The 14,760-nt window shown below is 44.0% G+C and overlaps 1 protein-coding gene across 2 annotated transcripts; it reads left to right on the top strand.

The window, feature by feature from the left end:
• The first annotated feature begins 894 nt into the window (after positions 1-894).
• LOC310797134 (uncharacterized protein) lies at positions 895-14,450 on the top strand. 2 transcript variants are annotated; one of them, XM_083659446.1, is made up of 6 exons: positions 895-995; positions 1,276-1,349; positions 11,432-11,703; positions 13,311-13,386; positions 13,514-13,618; positions 13,720-14,450. In XM_083659446.1, exons 2-6 carry the CDS (start codon positions 1,294-1,296, stop codon positions 14,063-14,065), a joined length of 855 nt encoding a protein of 284 aa, XP_083515572.1. In that variant the 5' UTR covers positions 895-995; positions 1,276-1,293; the 3' UTR covers positions 14,066-14,450. The 2 variants fall into 2 exon arrangements, with proteins under 2 accessions (XP_083515572.1, XP_083515571.1); XM_083659445.1 differs by having other exon boundaries at positions 923-1,172.
• Positions 14,451-14,760: the final 310 nt, after the last annotated feature.

Raw genomic sequence — 14,760 nt, 5'->3', positions numbered from 1 at the left:
CAAAGTTTAGAGTGTTCTCCCGTTGAGTTACTGTTTAGAGAGGCTGATTATGCAACACGTTCTCACTCCGACCACGTAGCATATTGACGCTTTGTCCCGTCCCTTATGCGCCACTTGTTACTAACATGGTACCCTTGAGCGACCCATGAAACGACTTGGGCTTTCCGACTAAACTCAATGCAAACCCATAGAAGTCAACTTTGACGCTTATGGCAACTGCTCCCCCATCAGCCTAACTGCTCGCCCATTAGTCAACTGCTCACCATTAGCGTCTGGGGGGAGGTTAGGTTTAGGCGTGGGAGGTGGGAGAGGTTAGGTTTAGGGTCTGGGGGAGGTTAGGTTTAGGCATGGGGTGGGAGAGGTTAGGGTTAGGGTTAGGGTCTGGGAGAGGTTAGGTTTAGGCATGGGGTGGGAGAGGTTAGGTTTAGGGTTAGGGTCTGGGAGAGGTTAGCTCCTCCAGACCCTAATGGGCGAGCAGTTGACTAATGGTGGAGCAGTTAGGCTAATAGGGGAGCAGTTGCCATAAGCGTCAAAGATGACTTCCATGGGTTTGCATTGAGTTTAGTCGGAAAGCCCAAGTCGTTTCATGTGTCGCTCAAGGGTACCATGTTAGTAACAAGCGACGCACAAGGGACAGGACAAAGCGTCAATATGCGACGCGCTCAGAGTGAGAACGGGTTGGATTATAGGGGCCCGCGCTACCGCAGCTGACCACTGCGAGCCTGTGCGAGGTTCTTTTGGCGCTGTCACGCTTCCAAAAATAAAAAATGGCGGAGGCTGCTGGGCGCTGATGTTGCAATGGGGCAATATGGAGCTTTCAGTTCTTTCCATAAAAGTTATTTGGCAGTAGTGCGCCCAAAGCTGTAGAGTCTGCCGGAAAATTGTAAGGAAGAAGTCGCGAGCTAGCTGAGCTTCGGTTTTACCCATGCTCACAGTGCAGTCTTCGGTACCGTAGCATTAACAAAGCACGTCAATTCTGAACGAATTGAGACTAGGTACGTTTTTAGGTCACTGTAGGTTTAATTAGTTAGCGTTACTTTAGTTAGTTAACGCTACTTGTTATGCTCACTCAGTTTCACTTGGCTAAAGCTGTAGACCCAGTTACTGTCTGTCGGAGCTTTTATTTTTGTTGTATGGGGCGGAGGAAACACGTGTGGTGAGGTGGAAGTAAAGTAGGTGTAGCGTAATACCATTAAAATACGCTGTTCATGTTTCACATTATACTGTATTTCATATCCAGTGCTTGACGTTTCTTACAACTATTCAAATTTACAGGCCTGGCTGCAAGTGTCAATGGAGAATGGACTTGATGCGAGCCATTCATTCTACAGAAGGGTGACATATCGTAGGTAGGATCTTATGACATGACATGCTGAAAAGTTTGCAGGGGTTCATTCATGGTGTTTTTTGTGAAATCAACAGCAAACATTATGTAGCCCATTCCTAAACAGTGACACTGAATGTAGCCTATACCTAAACTAGCCCTCAGGCTCTTGTATTTTAAATACATGTATTTATACGTATTTAAAATACTTTTTTGTATTTTGTAATTTGTATTTGGCTGAACTGAGAAAAATAAGATGTAATTTGTATCAAAATACTTTCAGACCTTGTATTTTATGTATTTTAAATATATAAAATACATTTTTTATTCTATGTCCTTACCAAATTGACACATTTTAAACATTGACAGGTTTAAACTGGGGGGGGGGGGGGGGCTTCTACTCCCCCTCTGATTTGCTTACCCTCAGAACAAACTCAACCACAAATCAGAGGCAGAGTAGGGTGGGCAGGGCCGGTTCCAGAACAAGATGACTAGGGATGCATCCTAGATAGGAAGGGGTGCACATGCACGGGCCGACCCTTCGGTCTTCGGCCGGTCACCCGAAAAATTGTTTCCAAAACAATTTCTTAGGGAAGTGAATATTTTGGTTCAACAAAAGAGCTGTCAAAAGAGCAGTGTTAAGTGAAAAAGGCTGGTGAATTGTGAGATCAAAATGATACACTGTCTGAATTTAAATCATATTTTTTTATCAGTTTGTCTTTAAAAAGAATCAAAAGACGAAGGTGACTATTTTGATGACTATTGACTATGACTATTTTGCCTAATACTAGGCAAAATAGTCATAGTCACCATGTGAAGATGGTTCAATCAAGCACTGGCCTATCTGCAAGTGAAACTGCTTACTGCATATGCAAACCAGTGTATCCTATTCCTATCAGAGCAACACAACTAATATACTGTAGCAATCCGGTGTCTCGATGTATAAAGCGAGCACGTTGGTCCTTGGCCAACAGGATTGTCCCTTTGGTCTGATGGTTAACGTGTTGCGCTTCTAAATGACAGACCCGGGTTCGATACCGGCCTCGTCTGTGCCCTTACAATACTATATATACATAAAAAAAAATTGTGCACAGCTCAGCTCTACAAAATGTGTGAATAAATACAATGCTACAAAGCTGACAACCTCCCCGTTTCCATAGGAAGTTCCCCTCAGTGCCATACTCCAGCACTTCATGGTTACGTTCCTGAAAAGTACGCTTTTGTGGTGGAATAATGAATGTTGCTGTATTTCTATGTACGCAGACTATTATGTGACAATTTACTGTCACATAACCCCCCCCCCCCCCCCCCCCCCCCCCCCCCCGACGCCAGTCTTTTTTAATTCACATTTTTTCCTGTTGGTTGCAAACAATATCAAATCAATTCCATTTTAATCACCATACAAGAAGGAGACAGTGTTAAAAATGAAGTACAGCGCTGTACACAGGTCTGATCACCAACTGACTTGGTTGGATCCAAGATGGCGCAGCCGCTGCTGCTTGCCGTCTGCCGGGCCCCAAACTTTGCTGGAATTTTAATGTTTGTTGTTGTTCTTCTAACTCTATCCAACTTTCTCACGTCTGCGCTGCTATCATACGATCGCGAGACGCTTCTGAGCATTGCTGATGGCTACAAGGTGCCGTTTTCGGGACTCATTCTGCCAGAGATTGTAAAGCATACAGCTAATGCTAACACCGGAGCTACAGGCGCAGACAGCGCTGTCACTGCTGGATTCCTCCAGGCTGCAGGCCCTCCACGGCGGAGGAGGAAAAGACGCAGAGGGCGGAGGGGAGGCCTACGTCTCAAGCTGAGGACAGTAAAACATCGCCCACCCTTGCCAAATATCCTCCTAGCCAATGTCCAATCTCTGGACAACAAAATGGATGATGTGAGAGCTAGGATTAAATTTCAGAGAGAATTAAGGAACTGTTCAGCGCTCTGCTTTGTGGAGACTTGGCTAAAAGAGGACATACCCGACCAATCCATTCTGCCATCGGACAATTTCAGTGTGCACAGGAGTGACAGAACTGAAGCCTCCGGGAAGCAAAAAGGTGGGGGCGTCTGCTGTTTCATCAACAACTCATGGTGTGATCCCAGATGTATTTCCACTCTGTCTAAAAATTGCACGCCTGATGTTGAGCAGTTATCACTATTGTGCAGGCCTTTTTACTTGCCAAGAGAGCTTACTGCGATAATATTGATTACTGCCTATATTCCACCAAAAGCTAACATTGACTCTGCACTGTCATTATTGCATGAGAATATCATGAGGCACTATGCTAAACATCCAGAAGCTGCAGTAATAGTGGTTGGCGATTTCAATCAAGCTAACTTGAGACAAGTCCTGCCAAATTTCAAACAGCATGTCACATGCCCAACTAGAGGTGTAAACACCCTAGATCATTGTTACACCCCCTACAAGGATGGCTACAAAGCTACTCCTCTTCCAGCTTTCGGCAAAGCAGATCATGATGCTATCCTCCTGTTACCTAAGTACAGGCAGCGATTAAAGTACTCGCATCCAGTAACAAAAGAGCTGCGCCGTTGGTCTACTACATCAGAGACCGAGCTGCAGGATGCAATGCAGGCTACAGATTGGGCCATGTTTAAAGCAAGCACTGACAATGTCAATGAGCTGACAGATGTAGTTACATGCTACATTGCTAAATTGTATGATGACATCATCCCCATGGAGACTGTAAAAGTCTATCCCAACCAGAAACCATGGGTTGATAAATCAATACGCGAGGCCCTAAAGGCACGCACTGCCGCCTACAAAACTGGGCAGAGCACAGGAGATATGACAGTGTACAAAGCAGAGTCATACAAACTTAGAAAAGCGGTGAAAGCCGCAAAGCAGCGCTATAAAGACAGAGTGGAGGCACAGCTGGGTGATCGTGACAGCAGACGTGTATGGCAGGGTCTCAAAACCATCTCAGATTATAAGGGACGGGCCACCACCTCGTCTGAAGCAGACCCCTCTCTGGTGGAGGACCTAATGGCCCAATCCCACCGCAGCTAGTAGCGCGGTCCCGCTCCGCTCGACTCGACTTTTGGTCTCATCCCACCGGTATAAACCGGCCCAGCTCGGTTAGATTTGGGGCTGAGCTGGGCTACTTTTAGTACCTGCCTCGTCGGGGTTCTTTTTCTGCCAACCCGGGTCCATACCGTGACGTGAAAACATTGTAGGCGACTGATTGGTCAGGCAGAATCGTGTTTACTCTCTATATCCTACTGACTGTCAATGCAGCGCTGCATACCAGTTTACCTTCTTTTCTCTTCTATTATGCTTTTCTATCAGTCTTTTGTTTTGCTGCCTTCGCCTCTGGTGAAATAAAATCGGCGCGGTGGTTTCAATTGTCCAAAAGTCCGCTGCTCTGAAGCGCTTGTGTAGTTAGTGCTGCGTCGGCTCCGCTAGGCCGCAGGCGCCTGGTGAAGCCGCGGTTTTGCCTGGTGAGAGGCCGCGGGGGTAGAGGCTTCACTCTAGCGCAACCCCCGTCCCTCGCGCCCGTCCCTCGTGCAGCGCTTGTGAGTTTTGACTAACAACAAAGTGATATCCATTCTCCTGGTCGATTGTCACTTTTGCCCATGTACACTGTAACACCCGCCCAACATGCTGTGATGCTATGAGCTGGCTGCTCAGGCCAGGATCAAGGACTGTGATCATGCCAGCACTGCTCTCTCTCTCTCTCTCTCTCTCACACACACTCTCACACACACACACACACACACACACACACTGTAGGTAATTTAGAGGCACCAGTATTTCATAAACAGTTTAAAAGTTCTGTGTATGGATTTAATTGTAACGTTATGTTATAGCCTATTTCAGAACATGGGTGGAGGGCAGATATGCGGTCGCTGTGACGACCAGGTGTGGGCGGGGGCAGATGAAGGGCGGTCGAAGCAGAACGTCCATCGGGTTGAAGCAAGTAGAGCCGAGTGGTGACGGGCTGTGCAGGGCTGTAAAATGTGGTGGAATTGAGCCATTAGTGTCTTTTTTGCACGCTTCGGGGCCAGCCACACTGGGAGCTGCACTGCTGCAGACGCTGAGGACAACTCCAGCGCTGCTGGCAACATCTTAGACCCAGGAGGTGACTGCTCACTAACTGTGACAGAGCTGGATGTGAAAACAACGCTAAGGAGGGTGAACATCAGGAAGGCTGCTGGCCCAGACGGCATTCCAGGCAGAGTGCTGAGAGCCTGCGCAGACCAGCTAGCACCAATCCTCACCTTCATATTCAATCTATCCTTGGCCAGCTCTATCGTCCCCTCCTGCTTCAAAAAGTCTACCATCATCCCCGTTCCAAAGAAAAAGAACCCTGCCTGCCTAAACGACTATCGCCCCATCGCTTTAACATCTATAGTGATGAAGTGTTTTGAGAAGCTCATCAAAAATCTCATCCAAGCATCACTACCCAGCAACCTTGACCCCATGCAGTTTGCATATCCCCCAAACAGGAGCACAGATGATGCCATCTCTCACGTACTCCACACCACCCTCTCCCACCTGGACATCGGTAAGGGGAACTATGCACGCCTGCTGTTTATTGACTACAGCTCGGCGTTCAACACCATAGACCCCCACATTCTGGACGGTAAGCTCAGGAGCCTGGGACTGAGCCCTTCACTCCGCTCCTGGATACTGAACTTTCTGACAGACAGACCGCAGGTGGTGAAGATTGGAAACCGCACATCCAGCATGCGCACCCTCAGCATCGGTGCCCCTCAGGGCTGTGTGCTCAGCTCTTTCCTCTTCCCTCTCTACACACATGACTGCACAGCCACCCACAGCTCCAACGTCATAGTGAAATTTGCTGATGACACAGTGGTGGTGGGGCTGATCGAGAACAACAACGAGACGGCCTACCGAAGTGAGGTGGAGAGGCTGACATCATGGTGTAAGAACAACAACCTGGACATGAATGTCACCAAAACAAAAGAAATGCTGGTCGATTTCAGAAGGAAGGGGCAGAGAGCACAGCACATGCCGCTGGAGATAAATGGGTCCACGGTGGAGTTCGTGAGCAGTTACAAGTACCTTGGTGTGCACATCTCAGCAGACATGACCTGGTCCACAAACACCACCGCGGTAGTGAAGAAAGCGAGGCAGCGCCTGTACCATCTTAGGCGGCTGAGGAAGTTTAAAATCTCTTCAGCGCTGCAAAAGTCCTTCTACACCGCCACGATTGAGTCTGTGCTGTCAGGATGCATCACTACATGGTTTGGTAACTGCTCCTCCCAGAACAAGAAGGCACTGCATAGGGTGGTGAGGTGTGCGGAGCGCATCACTGGATCTGCTCTGCCTTCGCTCGAGGACATCTACACCAGGAGGTGTAGCACCAGAGCCAAGAGGATCATCAAGGACGGTTTGCACCCCCACCATGCCATCTTCCAGTGGCTTCCGTCTGGCAAGCGTCTCTGCTGCCTCAAAACAAGGACTGAGCGGCTGAGGAAGAGCTTCCTCCCACAAGCCATACGGAGCCTGAACTCCAAGTAGTTTTATCTGAACTTTATTCAGACTCCTTTTGCACTACATATAAAGACATTGCACTTTATGGACAAGCACAGTTTGCACTACAACTTAAATGTCCCTTAAATGCACTTTAACTGTCTTTCATGTGGTTCTAACTTTTTTTTAACCCTTTAACTTTTTTTTAACCTTTTATCATGTTTATTTCTGTATTCTATTTTTTTCTACTGTACAGCAAAGTCATGGGTCGAGGCTTTTAAATTTCATTGTAGCTTGCTGCATATGACAATAAAGTTTCCTTGATCCTTCCTTGATCCTTGTACTGTAGACTATATATAATAAATGCAGCCTATAAGAAAAAATTTCCATTTTATTTCTTCTTTTCGTTTATTTTCCTGTCAACCATTTTATGTGCTTAATGAAGTTGCTTAATGCACTTTTTATACTCTTTTTTTTTTAAAGTTTTGTTGTGATGCTTTTAAATGTCCATTTTATTCTCTTATTTTCTTTTCTTTTCCTGTCAACCATTTTATGTGAAGCACTTTGAATTGCCTCTGTGTATGAAATGTGCTATACAAATAAACTTGACTTGACTTGACTATAACATATTATAGTAAGCCTATACTGACCACTTTTAATTATGTTCTTATATTTGTTTTTGACCTGCTCCCAAGTCCGCTTTGCTCCACCGGGGTTGCATCTGAAATAATGGATGAGGTTAAAATCATCGAAAAAGCGCAAAAATAATAATAGTCAGAAACATAAATTCGGAGTGGGGATTTAATATAACTTACGCATTGACAGAGTCAGTGATTCTTTGTAGCTTCTGGCCACTGCAACGTTGTTGCTTTTAGCCTGAATAATTGTTTTATATTCTTCAAATTTTTGTAATATCAGGGTTTGCTCCTCCATCGTAAAGTACGCTGCTCTCTGCGGCTTCTCCATGGTGCGAGTGGATTGGTCGTATGCAGCAAACACCGCCCCTTTTATGTGAACGTGCACTAATCTAGATTGGAAACTCCTGGGTTCACTTAGCGAGTTGATAACCAGCTTCGTGAGACCGCTTATCATGATTGCGGAGGTCTGGTTAAGTTAAGGTTAAGTGTAACCAGATAACGAAGGGAAAACCCAGGTATGTTAATCCAGCTTGGTGATACAGGCCACAGGTCACTAGTACTGTACTGTTCCAGGAAGTGTAAACACAATAGGAAGTAACTGGCTGACCTCTGTGTTGGAACATAAGGTGAATAGATTAGTACTTTATCTCTGGGAAAATGTCCACCAACACGAGGCGTCAGTTTAGACAAGGAAGTGATGTGAAGTCTGACTCAAGACCCACCCTACTCTGCCTCTGATTTGTGGTTGAGTTTGTTCTGAGGGTAAGCCAATCAGAGGGGGAGTAGAAGTGACATCTCAAATTGTGCTCCCTCCCACAGTTTAAACCTGTCAATGTTTAAAATGTGTCAATTTGGGAAGGACATAGAATAAAAAATGTATTTTATATATTTAAAATACAAGGTCTGAAAGTATTTTGATACAAATTACATCTTATTTTTCTCAGTTAAGCCAAATACAAATTTCAAAATACAAAAAAGTATTTTAAATACGTATTTTAAATACATGTATTTAAAATACTGCCCATCTCTGGTTATAGTGGGCTTAGCAACGTATTAATCCTTTGTTTGTTGTCTGTTGTTATACTGAAAAATCATCCATCCATCCATCCCTCATACCATCCATTTCCCCCATCCATTGTAAACCATCCAACCTTCTTCTTGCCAAATAAATGGTTAAACGGCTCTTGGATCCTAATGTGTTTTAATGTGCACACCAGTCAGAGGCTCTCTGATCCACACATTTTTCTATAAACATCATCTTTGAAACAGTCAATTATTCCAACACAAGGCCGTAACCACCAATTCAACATTGGGGGGCCGGCTGCCAAAAGAAATTGGCCACTTTGTCCGCAGATTAGAGGAATATTAACATTAAGATTAGACTATTGTGATGTCATTATTCACCTTTTCTCACTCACCTCCATGACACCTCTCCCTCCCTGCCCGGGTTGTAGCGGGCTCATTTTTAAAGCTAGAGCGAAGCTACTGATATCATATGAAACTAGAAGATATAAGGCATCCAGTGATACCAACCAGGATATGCTAGATTGTCAGCAAGGGGGGTAAATAACGCTCTAAACTTAGACAAAATTTTGGAAAGGAAAATACGGACATGGCCATATTCAAAGGGGTCCCTTGACCTGTCACCTCAACAAGATATCTGAATAATAATTGGTTCTATTCGTACCCCAGTCTCCCTTTACAGACATGCCCACTTTATGCTAATCCATTTTATTCTTCAAATAAAATGCATGCATTATAAATGTGTTATTTTTGCCTATTCTGAATATTTCTGCATATAGGGCCCCTAAACAATATTGGAATTGCAGAAATTGAGTGTGACTGGAAAGCTGAGATTCTTGTAAATTCAATTAGCCCAATTGTATTCATGTGTGATGATGGGTATTTACCCCCTTTGCTGACAAGCTAGCATGTCCATCCAAACAAGTTCTGACAGAGAGCAATGTCATTGGACCACATTGGACAAATACATTTGCATATTTCTCCCAGCATGCCACTTGTTCCTTCCAAACTTTTTAACTTTCCAACTTTTTCTAACCAAATTAAATGAGTGGTGGGTGGAAATAATAATTAGCTTATTCTTATTTAAACATGCAGTTTTGAAACATGCAATAAAGACAAATAAAAAATAGACTATGACTCGAGTCGACACCCTAAGTGATACACACATGTTATGGGAGTGGTATATATACCCATTACATCATATTCCATGTTAGTAGAATGGTTAGTTCCTTGCTCTGCTCTCCCCTAGGAGCGCTGGCTCTGCGGTAATGCCACAAAAAGCTGTATTGCGCAGTAAATCTTGTTTTCTTATTTTTTTACATCAATTTATTGGGGGGGGACACATTTTATCAGGCTTAAATATTGGGGGGGATTTGTCGTTCTCAATGTATATTGCCGTTACGGCCCTGTTCCAACAATCATACAGTCTTTTACATAGTGTTAAAGTTCTGTGAACTGTCGCAGTTGCGTGGATTTAGTAAAAACTACAGCCTGCTAGAGTGAGTTCCTGTTGCATAGGGTCCCATGATTAAGGTAGAAAAAAGTATAAAACATAAACTGTGATTTCTCAAACATTACAAAAGATACATTAAAGCTGAATAATTAAGGTGTCCTGAATGTGGTGACTCGTTTAAAGTTTAAATAGTGTCTAGCTTAACTCATTGAGTGCCAGCCACTTTTGGAGAACGGACGCTCCCAGTGCCAGAGTTTCAGAGCGTTTTCAGTGATTTCTCGAGGCCCACAGAATATTGTGTGATATTACTATGTAAACACTGAACACGCACAAAGAACGATGAGACTCTATTCTATCATCTGCAAAAAAAAGTTTATTGATCCCATTTTCCGTTCTTTAGTTATGAGCCGGAGAAGATAGCTTGATTCATCCAAAAACAGCAATTTTTTTCTAGAAGCTGAGATAATGGGCCTTTTGTGAAATTAAACATTTCAAGCACATCACTGACTCTGAAGCTAATCTTTTCTAATGTAGTCACACCTCAAAAATAATTTCCTTCAATAAAACAGTGAAGGCCAGGGAATTTTGTTTGGCAGAATAATATTTTTTAGCTACAACCAGCAGCGCTGGTCCCTGCGTGCGCTGCTGGTTGCAGCTTCTTGCTGTGCTGGTCTTGATTTGCTGCTGGTGGGCATCGGATATTCTGGCTTGCGTTTGTCAATCCTGTCCTGCTGCCTGGGTCTGTCTGGGTGTTGTGTGCTGCTCTGCGTGCCCCCCCCGCCCCGCCTCGCCTCAACTGCACACTCCTCCTCCTGTCTGTGGTGGCTCTCTGCTGAGTTTGCTGTGCGCACAGTGAAGGGTGCGCGACATCCAGCTTTTTTACAGCGTTCCGCGTGTGTTTGTCACCGGCAACCATGCTTCCAGTTGAGAATAATAACAACTCCACGGCTGATCATGCCGATGTGCTGTCGCAACCGACACGGAGCGGCTCAATTGTGGGAGCAGATTGGCTGCTGCAGGCACAGCTGCAGTAACGTTATGCTTCCTGCATATCGATGCATACGGATGCGATGCGATTTCCGTTTCCATAACGACTTCTTCTTTGTTTTTTCCTTGCCTTTCTGTTATGTGGAGAGCACTGTCGCCACCTAAGGGTTCTGTAAAATAGGTTAGACACATTCAATAGCAACCATATTGTAAGAGGCGATGTAAGAGGCTTAGATCGACACCCCCCCCCCCGTCAAAAAACGCAATTGACGAACATGTCCGTCCTTGGCACTCTACGTTACTATTTGAAATGACGAACATGTTCGTCCATGGCACTCAATGAGTTAAAGTATGAAGGAGCAGTTAGAGTTTCAAAGAGGGCATGGTCTCAGGTTAGGTCTCACCAGGAACTGCTGTTTAAAACGAACAGCAGTTGAACCCGGAAATGTAGTAGCCAATCTTTTTGTTTACGAACATGCTGATTCGTCCTATATAGGTATTAAGTCCCTATTTAATTGCTGCTTGTTAAAAGTAACTGTCTCTCTCTCTCCCAGGGTACTTAAGTGGAAAAGCAACATGTATTCCACACGCTCCTCCAAACTTCAGAAGACCATCCTTGACCACCTCGATGACGAGTATGCGGTCCAGGAAAATAGAGAAGCTGTTGAAATAGTGGTAGTCTCAGATGGAGATGATTCCAGCCACTCGTTCGACACTACAGCCTCTGGTCCCTCTATCAGGCCTGTGAAGCATCGCCAGTGTTCACATTGTCACAAGCTCTACCAAAAGGCAAAGGGGATGAAAGTGATGAAAGACCAAGACAATGGTGAGTGAGCATCCTTTTGTTTATGTAAGATCACATTGAAAGTCACTATATACTGTATATAATATAAAAGCATACACCAAGAAAAAAAATCTGAAGAATAGAGCAAATAGGGTGCATTAAACAAAACAAGATAAGCATGTATCAACTAGAAATACAAGAATGAAACATATTAAATAAACTCAAGTGAAATATATGTATGACATTGAATTTGTGTCCTATGCAGTGCATGCAAAATGTGTATTGTACTAGTATGAACAGATCTACAGAGGGTCATACATGTGCACAGAAAATATCTAGGTGTGCATGTTGTAAAAACAGTTCACCTTATAAATAATTTCTATTCAGTCTACAGATGCATCCTAAGGCGGCGTTCACACACAACGCGCTCATTTGAGCTCCCAGCGTCTTTTCTGCAATTCATTCTCTCATCTTTCAAGGAATGCACCTGGCGTTTAAACGCTGGTGGCGCCTTTGGGCGGAGCGCTCTGGGCGTTTTTAAGCTGAAAAAAGTTGAACATTTGGAGGAATAGCGCGCTGCTCGTCTTTTCACTCATCCTACCTCTTCTCCTCCCAGAGGGATGCTCAAACTCCGCTGCTGCCAGAATTGGCAATAATCTGGCTTTTATGTTGGCAGTCAACAACATCAAACCGATGAAACCAGCTGGCTACCGTGCATGTGGTCGTTGTGTCCTAAACTGTACTGCACGCGACTGCAGGTGGCCATTGGACTCTTTAACACCTCACTAAGAAGAGCACCTCGGAGACACTCAGTCTCTCTGAGACTGAGTCAGCCGATAGGATAGCTGTGCCTTAGTTACGTCACACGTAATGCGGATGTGCACGATTCTGCATCGATTCACAAATGTCAAAAATCGATTATTATTATTTATTTATTTTAATTATTTTTTATAATCGAATAAAATATAATGGAAGTACATGCAGTTGTTTATTTGGATCATAATACAATGCAATTCCAAATGCACTTTTATTTTAAAAGTAGCCACACAGTGAGAAAAAAAAGTGAGAAAGAATAAATCACGTATTTTGGGGGAAAAAGTGATGCATCGTTTGAAGATGCATCGAGATGCATCGATAATCATAATCGAATCGTAGCCCTCTGAATCGTAATCGAATCGTGAGGCCAGTGAAGATTCACAGCCCTATACTGTACATAGATTGTAACTGTAACTACTTATAACAATTCTTACTTTACTATCCCATTGACCCTATTTTATTTTATTTTATTTTACTTTATTCTATTTTATTTTATTTTATTCTATTGCATTTTATTGTATTGACTGTTTCTACGTTTAGGGAGATACTGTGTGATACTGTGTTATGCTATGTTGTGTTATGTGGATATTTCATGCCTGAGTGCGAGCAACTGTAACTTGTCCCAATTTCCCCCCGGGGATCATTAAAGTCTTTCTGATTCTGATTTCTGATTCTGAAACAAAACGAAGCACACAAAAACGCTCCGTGCGCTGTGTTTTGTGCGCAATGGAAGCGCTCTCAACATGATTTCCATAGCGTTCTTACTGAAAAAAGCGCGTTGGGTGTGAACCCCGCCTAATGTGTACAAACACCCTGTCTGGTTCGTCCATCAGATCCCACCTCCTTGACATGTGACCAGTGGGTCCTGTTGAAGAAGTGGAGGCCGAGAAGACCGCCTAATAAGGAAGGGTAAAAACCTTGTGTGGCTTGTGTCACTGTCTTTAGTGGCTTGGTGAAGGCAAATTGACACAGTGTAAGCTGATTATAACCACGCTTCATCACTCGGTGCTCACTGTCACATTAACCGTTTTGCCAGGAGGCTCGAGACCCATTTATCTTGGGTGAAGAAAAGGCTCACTGAAGAGACAGAGGCACAGAGAGAGCAGCCGGCCTGCTCTAGGGCGCACCCTTTCCTACAGAGGTAAAAATGGATCTATATGCACACACTTCCCAGCGTAGCAAAGCTTGCCAAGCAGCCTGTTTTTACTGGGAAAAGAATTTAATGGATTGTTTTTGTTTCAGGAACCTTCAACAGTGTGTGAAAAGCAGGGTGAAGACGAGCCGCCAGAAGAAGAGGGAGAAGAAGAGCAGGAGGAAGAGAGCGAGACCGAGAGACGATGCCGTGCAGATGTCGATCGAGCAGATAGGTGGCCAGGTGCTTACCTCCTCCGTCAACATGGAAAGCAGTCAGCCGACAGAGGCCCTACTGGAAAGCAGTCAGCCGACAGAGGCCCTACTGGAAAGCAGTCAGCCGACAGAGGCCCCACCCGACCAGAGTGCACGAGAAGAGGCGAGTCGTCGACGTTTCAGGGCCTTGATTTCCCAGTTACCTATCATCCGCCGCAAGATCATTAGGGAGACAGATTAGTGAGTTGACTTTCACTCTCTTTAAAGTACTGTCGTATTATTTAAGTTGTCTTTAGGTTAGTTGACAGTAGGAATGCACTATTTTGTTATTGTGATTTATCTGTAGACTGAGCAACCATAGGCTTTTGGTTCTATAAAAGCCTTTATTTTTGTATTGGCTGATGCACTTTACCACTAATAACCTGTATTTTATGTATTGACATGTCTGATTTGACAGATTATGTCAAAGCATTTCATTTAGATTCTGAGGCTAAATGCTCTATAAAAGCCAAAGTATGTTTGAAGTTTTTGAAAATGTTTGAAGTTTGAAATTATGGGGCTGTGTATCATTTGAGCGTAGCATTCAGTGTAACATACTTTTATTTTTTTATAGTTTTATTTTTTCTGAAAGCACAAATTGTCATTATAAAGCCTCATTCAACAGGACAAGTGTGAATAAATGTATTTTTTTTTGAAGCAGTGGACATGATTGGCTCCTATCTGACCCCTTGTGGCTGTTAGGGGGTATGGTAATGTCTACGGACCACACTGAACCAGTAGATGTTCCCAAAACCAAATACCATAATTGGCAAAACACAATGAGTGTGACCTGAATATTTTCTTCCTTTCAATATTTTTCTGATGTTTTAATAGTATGCATAAGGACAGAGAAAACATATTGAAGAGTAAATAACCACTGATTTCTCTCATTGAACT

The sequence above is a fragment of the Poromitra crassiceps genome, assembly GCF_964638095.1.
Source record: "Poromitra crassiceps genome assembly, chromosome: 23".
Lineage (NCBI taxonomy): Eukaryota > Metazoa > Chordata > Actinopteri > Beryciformes > Melamphaidae > Poromitra > Poromitra crassiceps.
The sequence above is the reverse complement of the archived record's forward strand: the minus strand, read 5'-3'. Positions and strand labels throughout refer to the sequence as shown.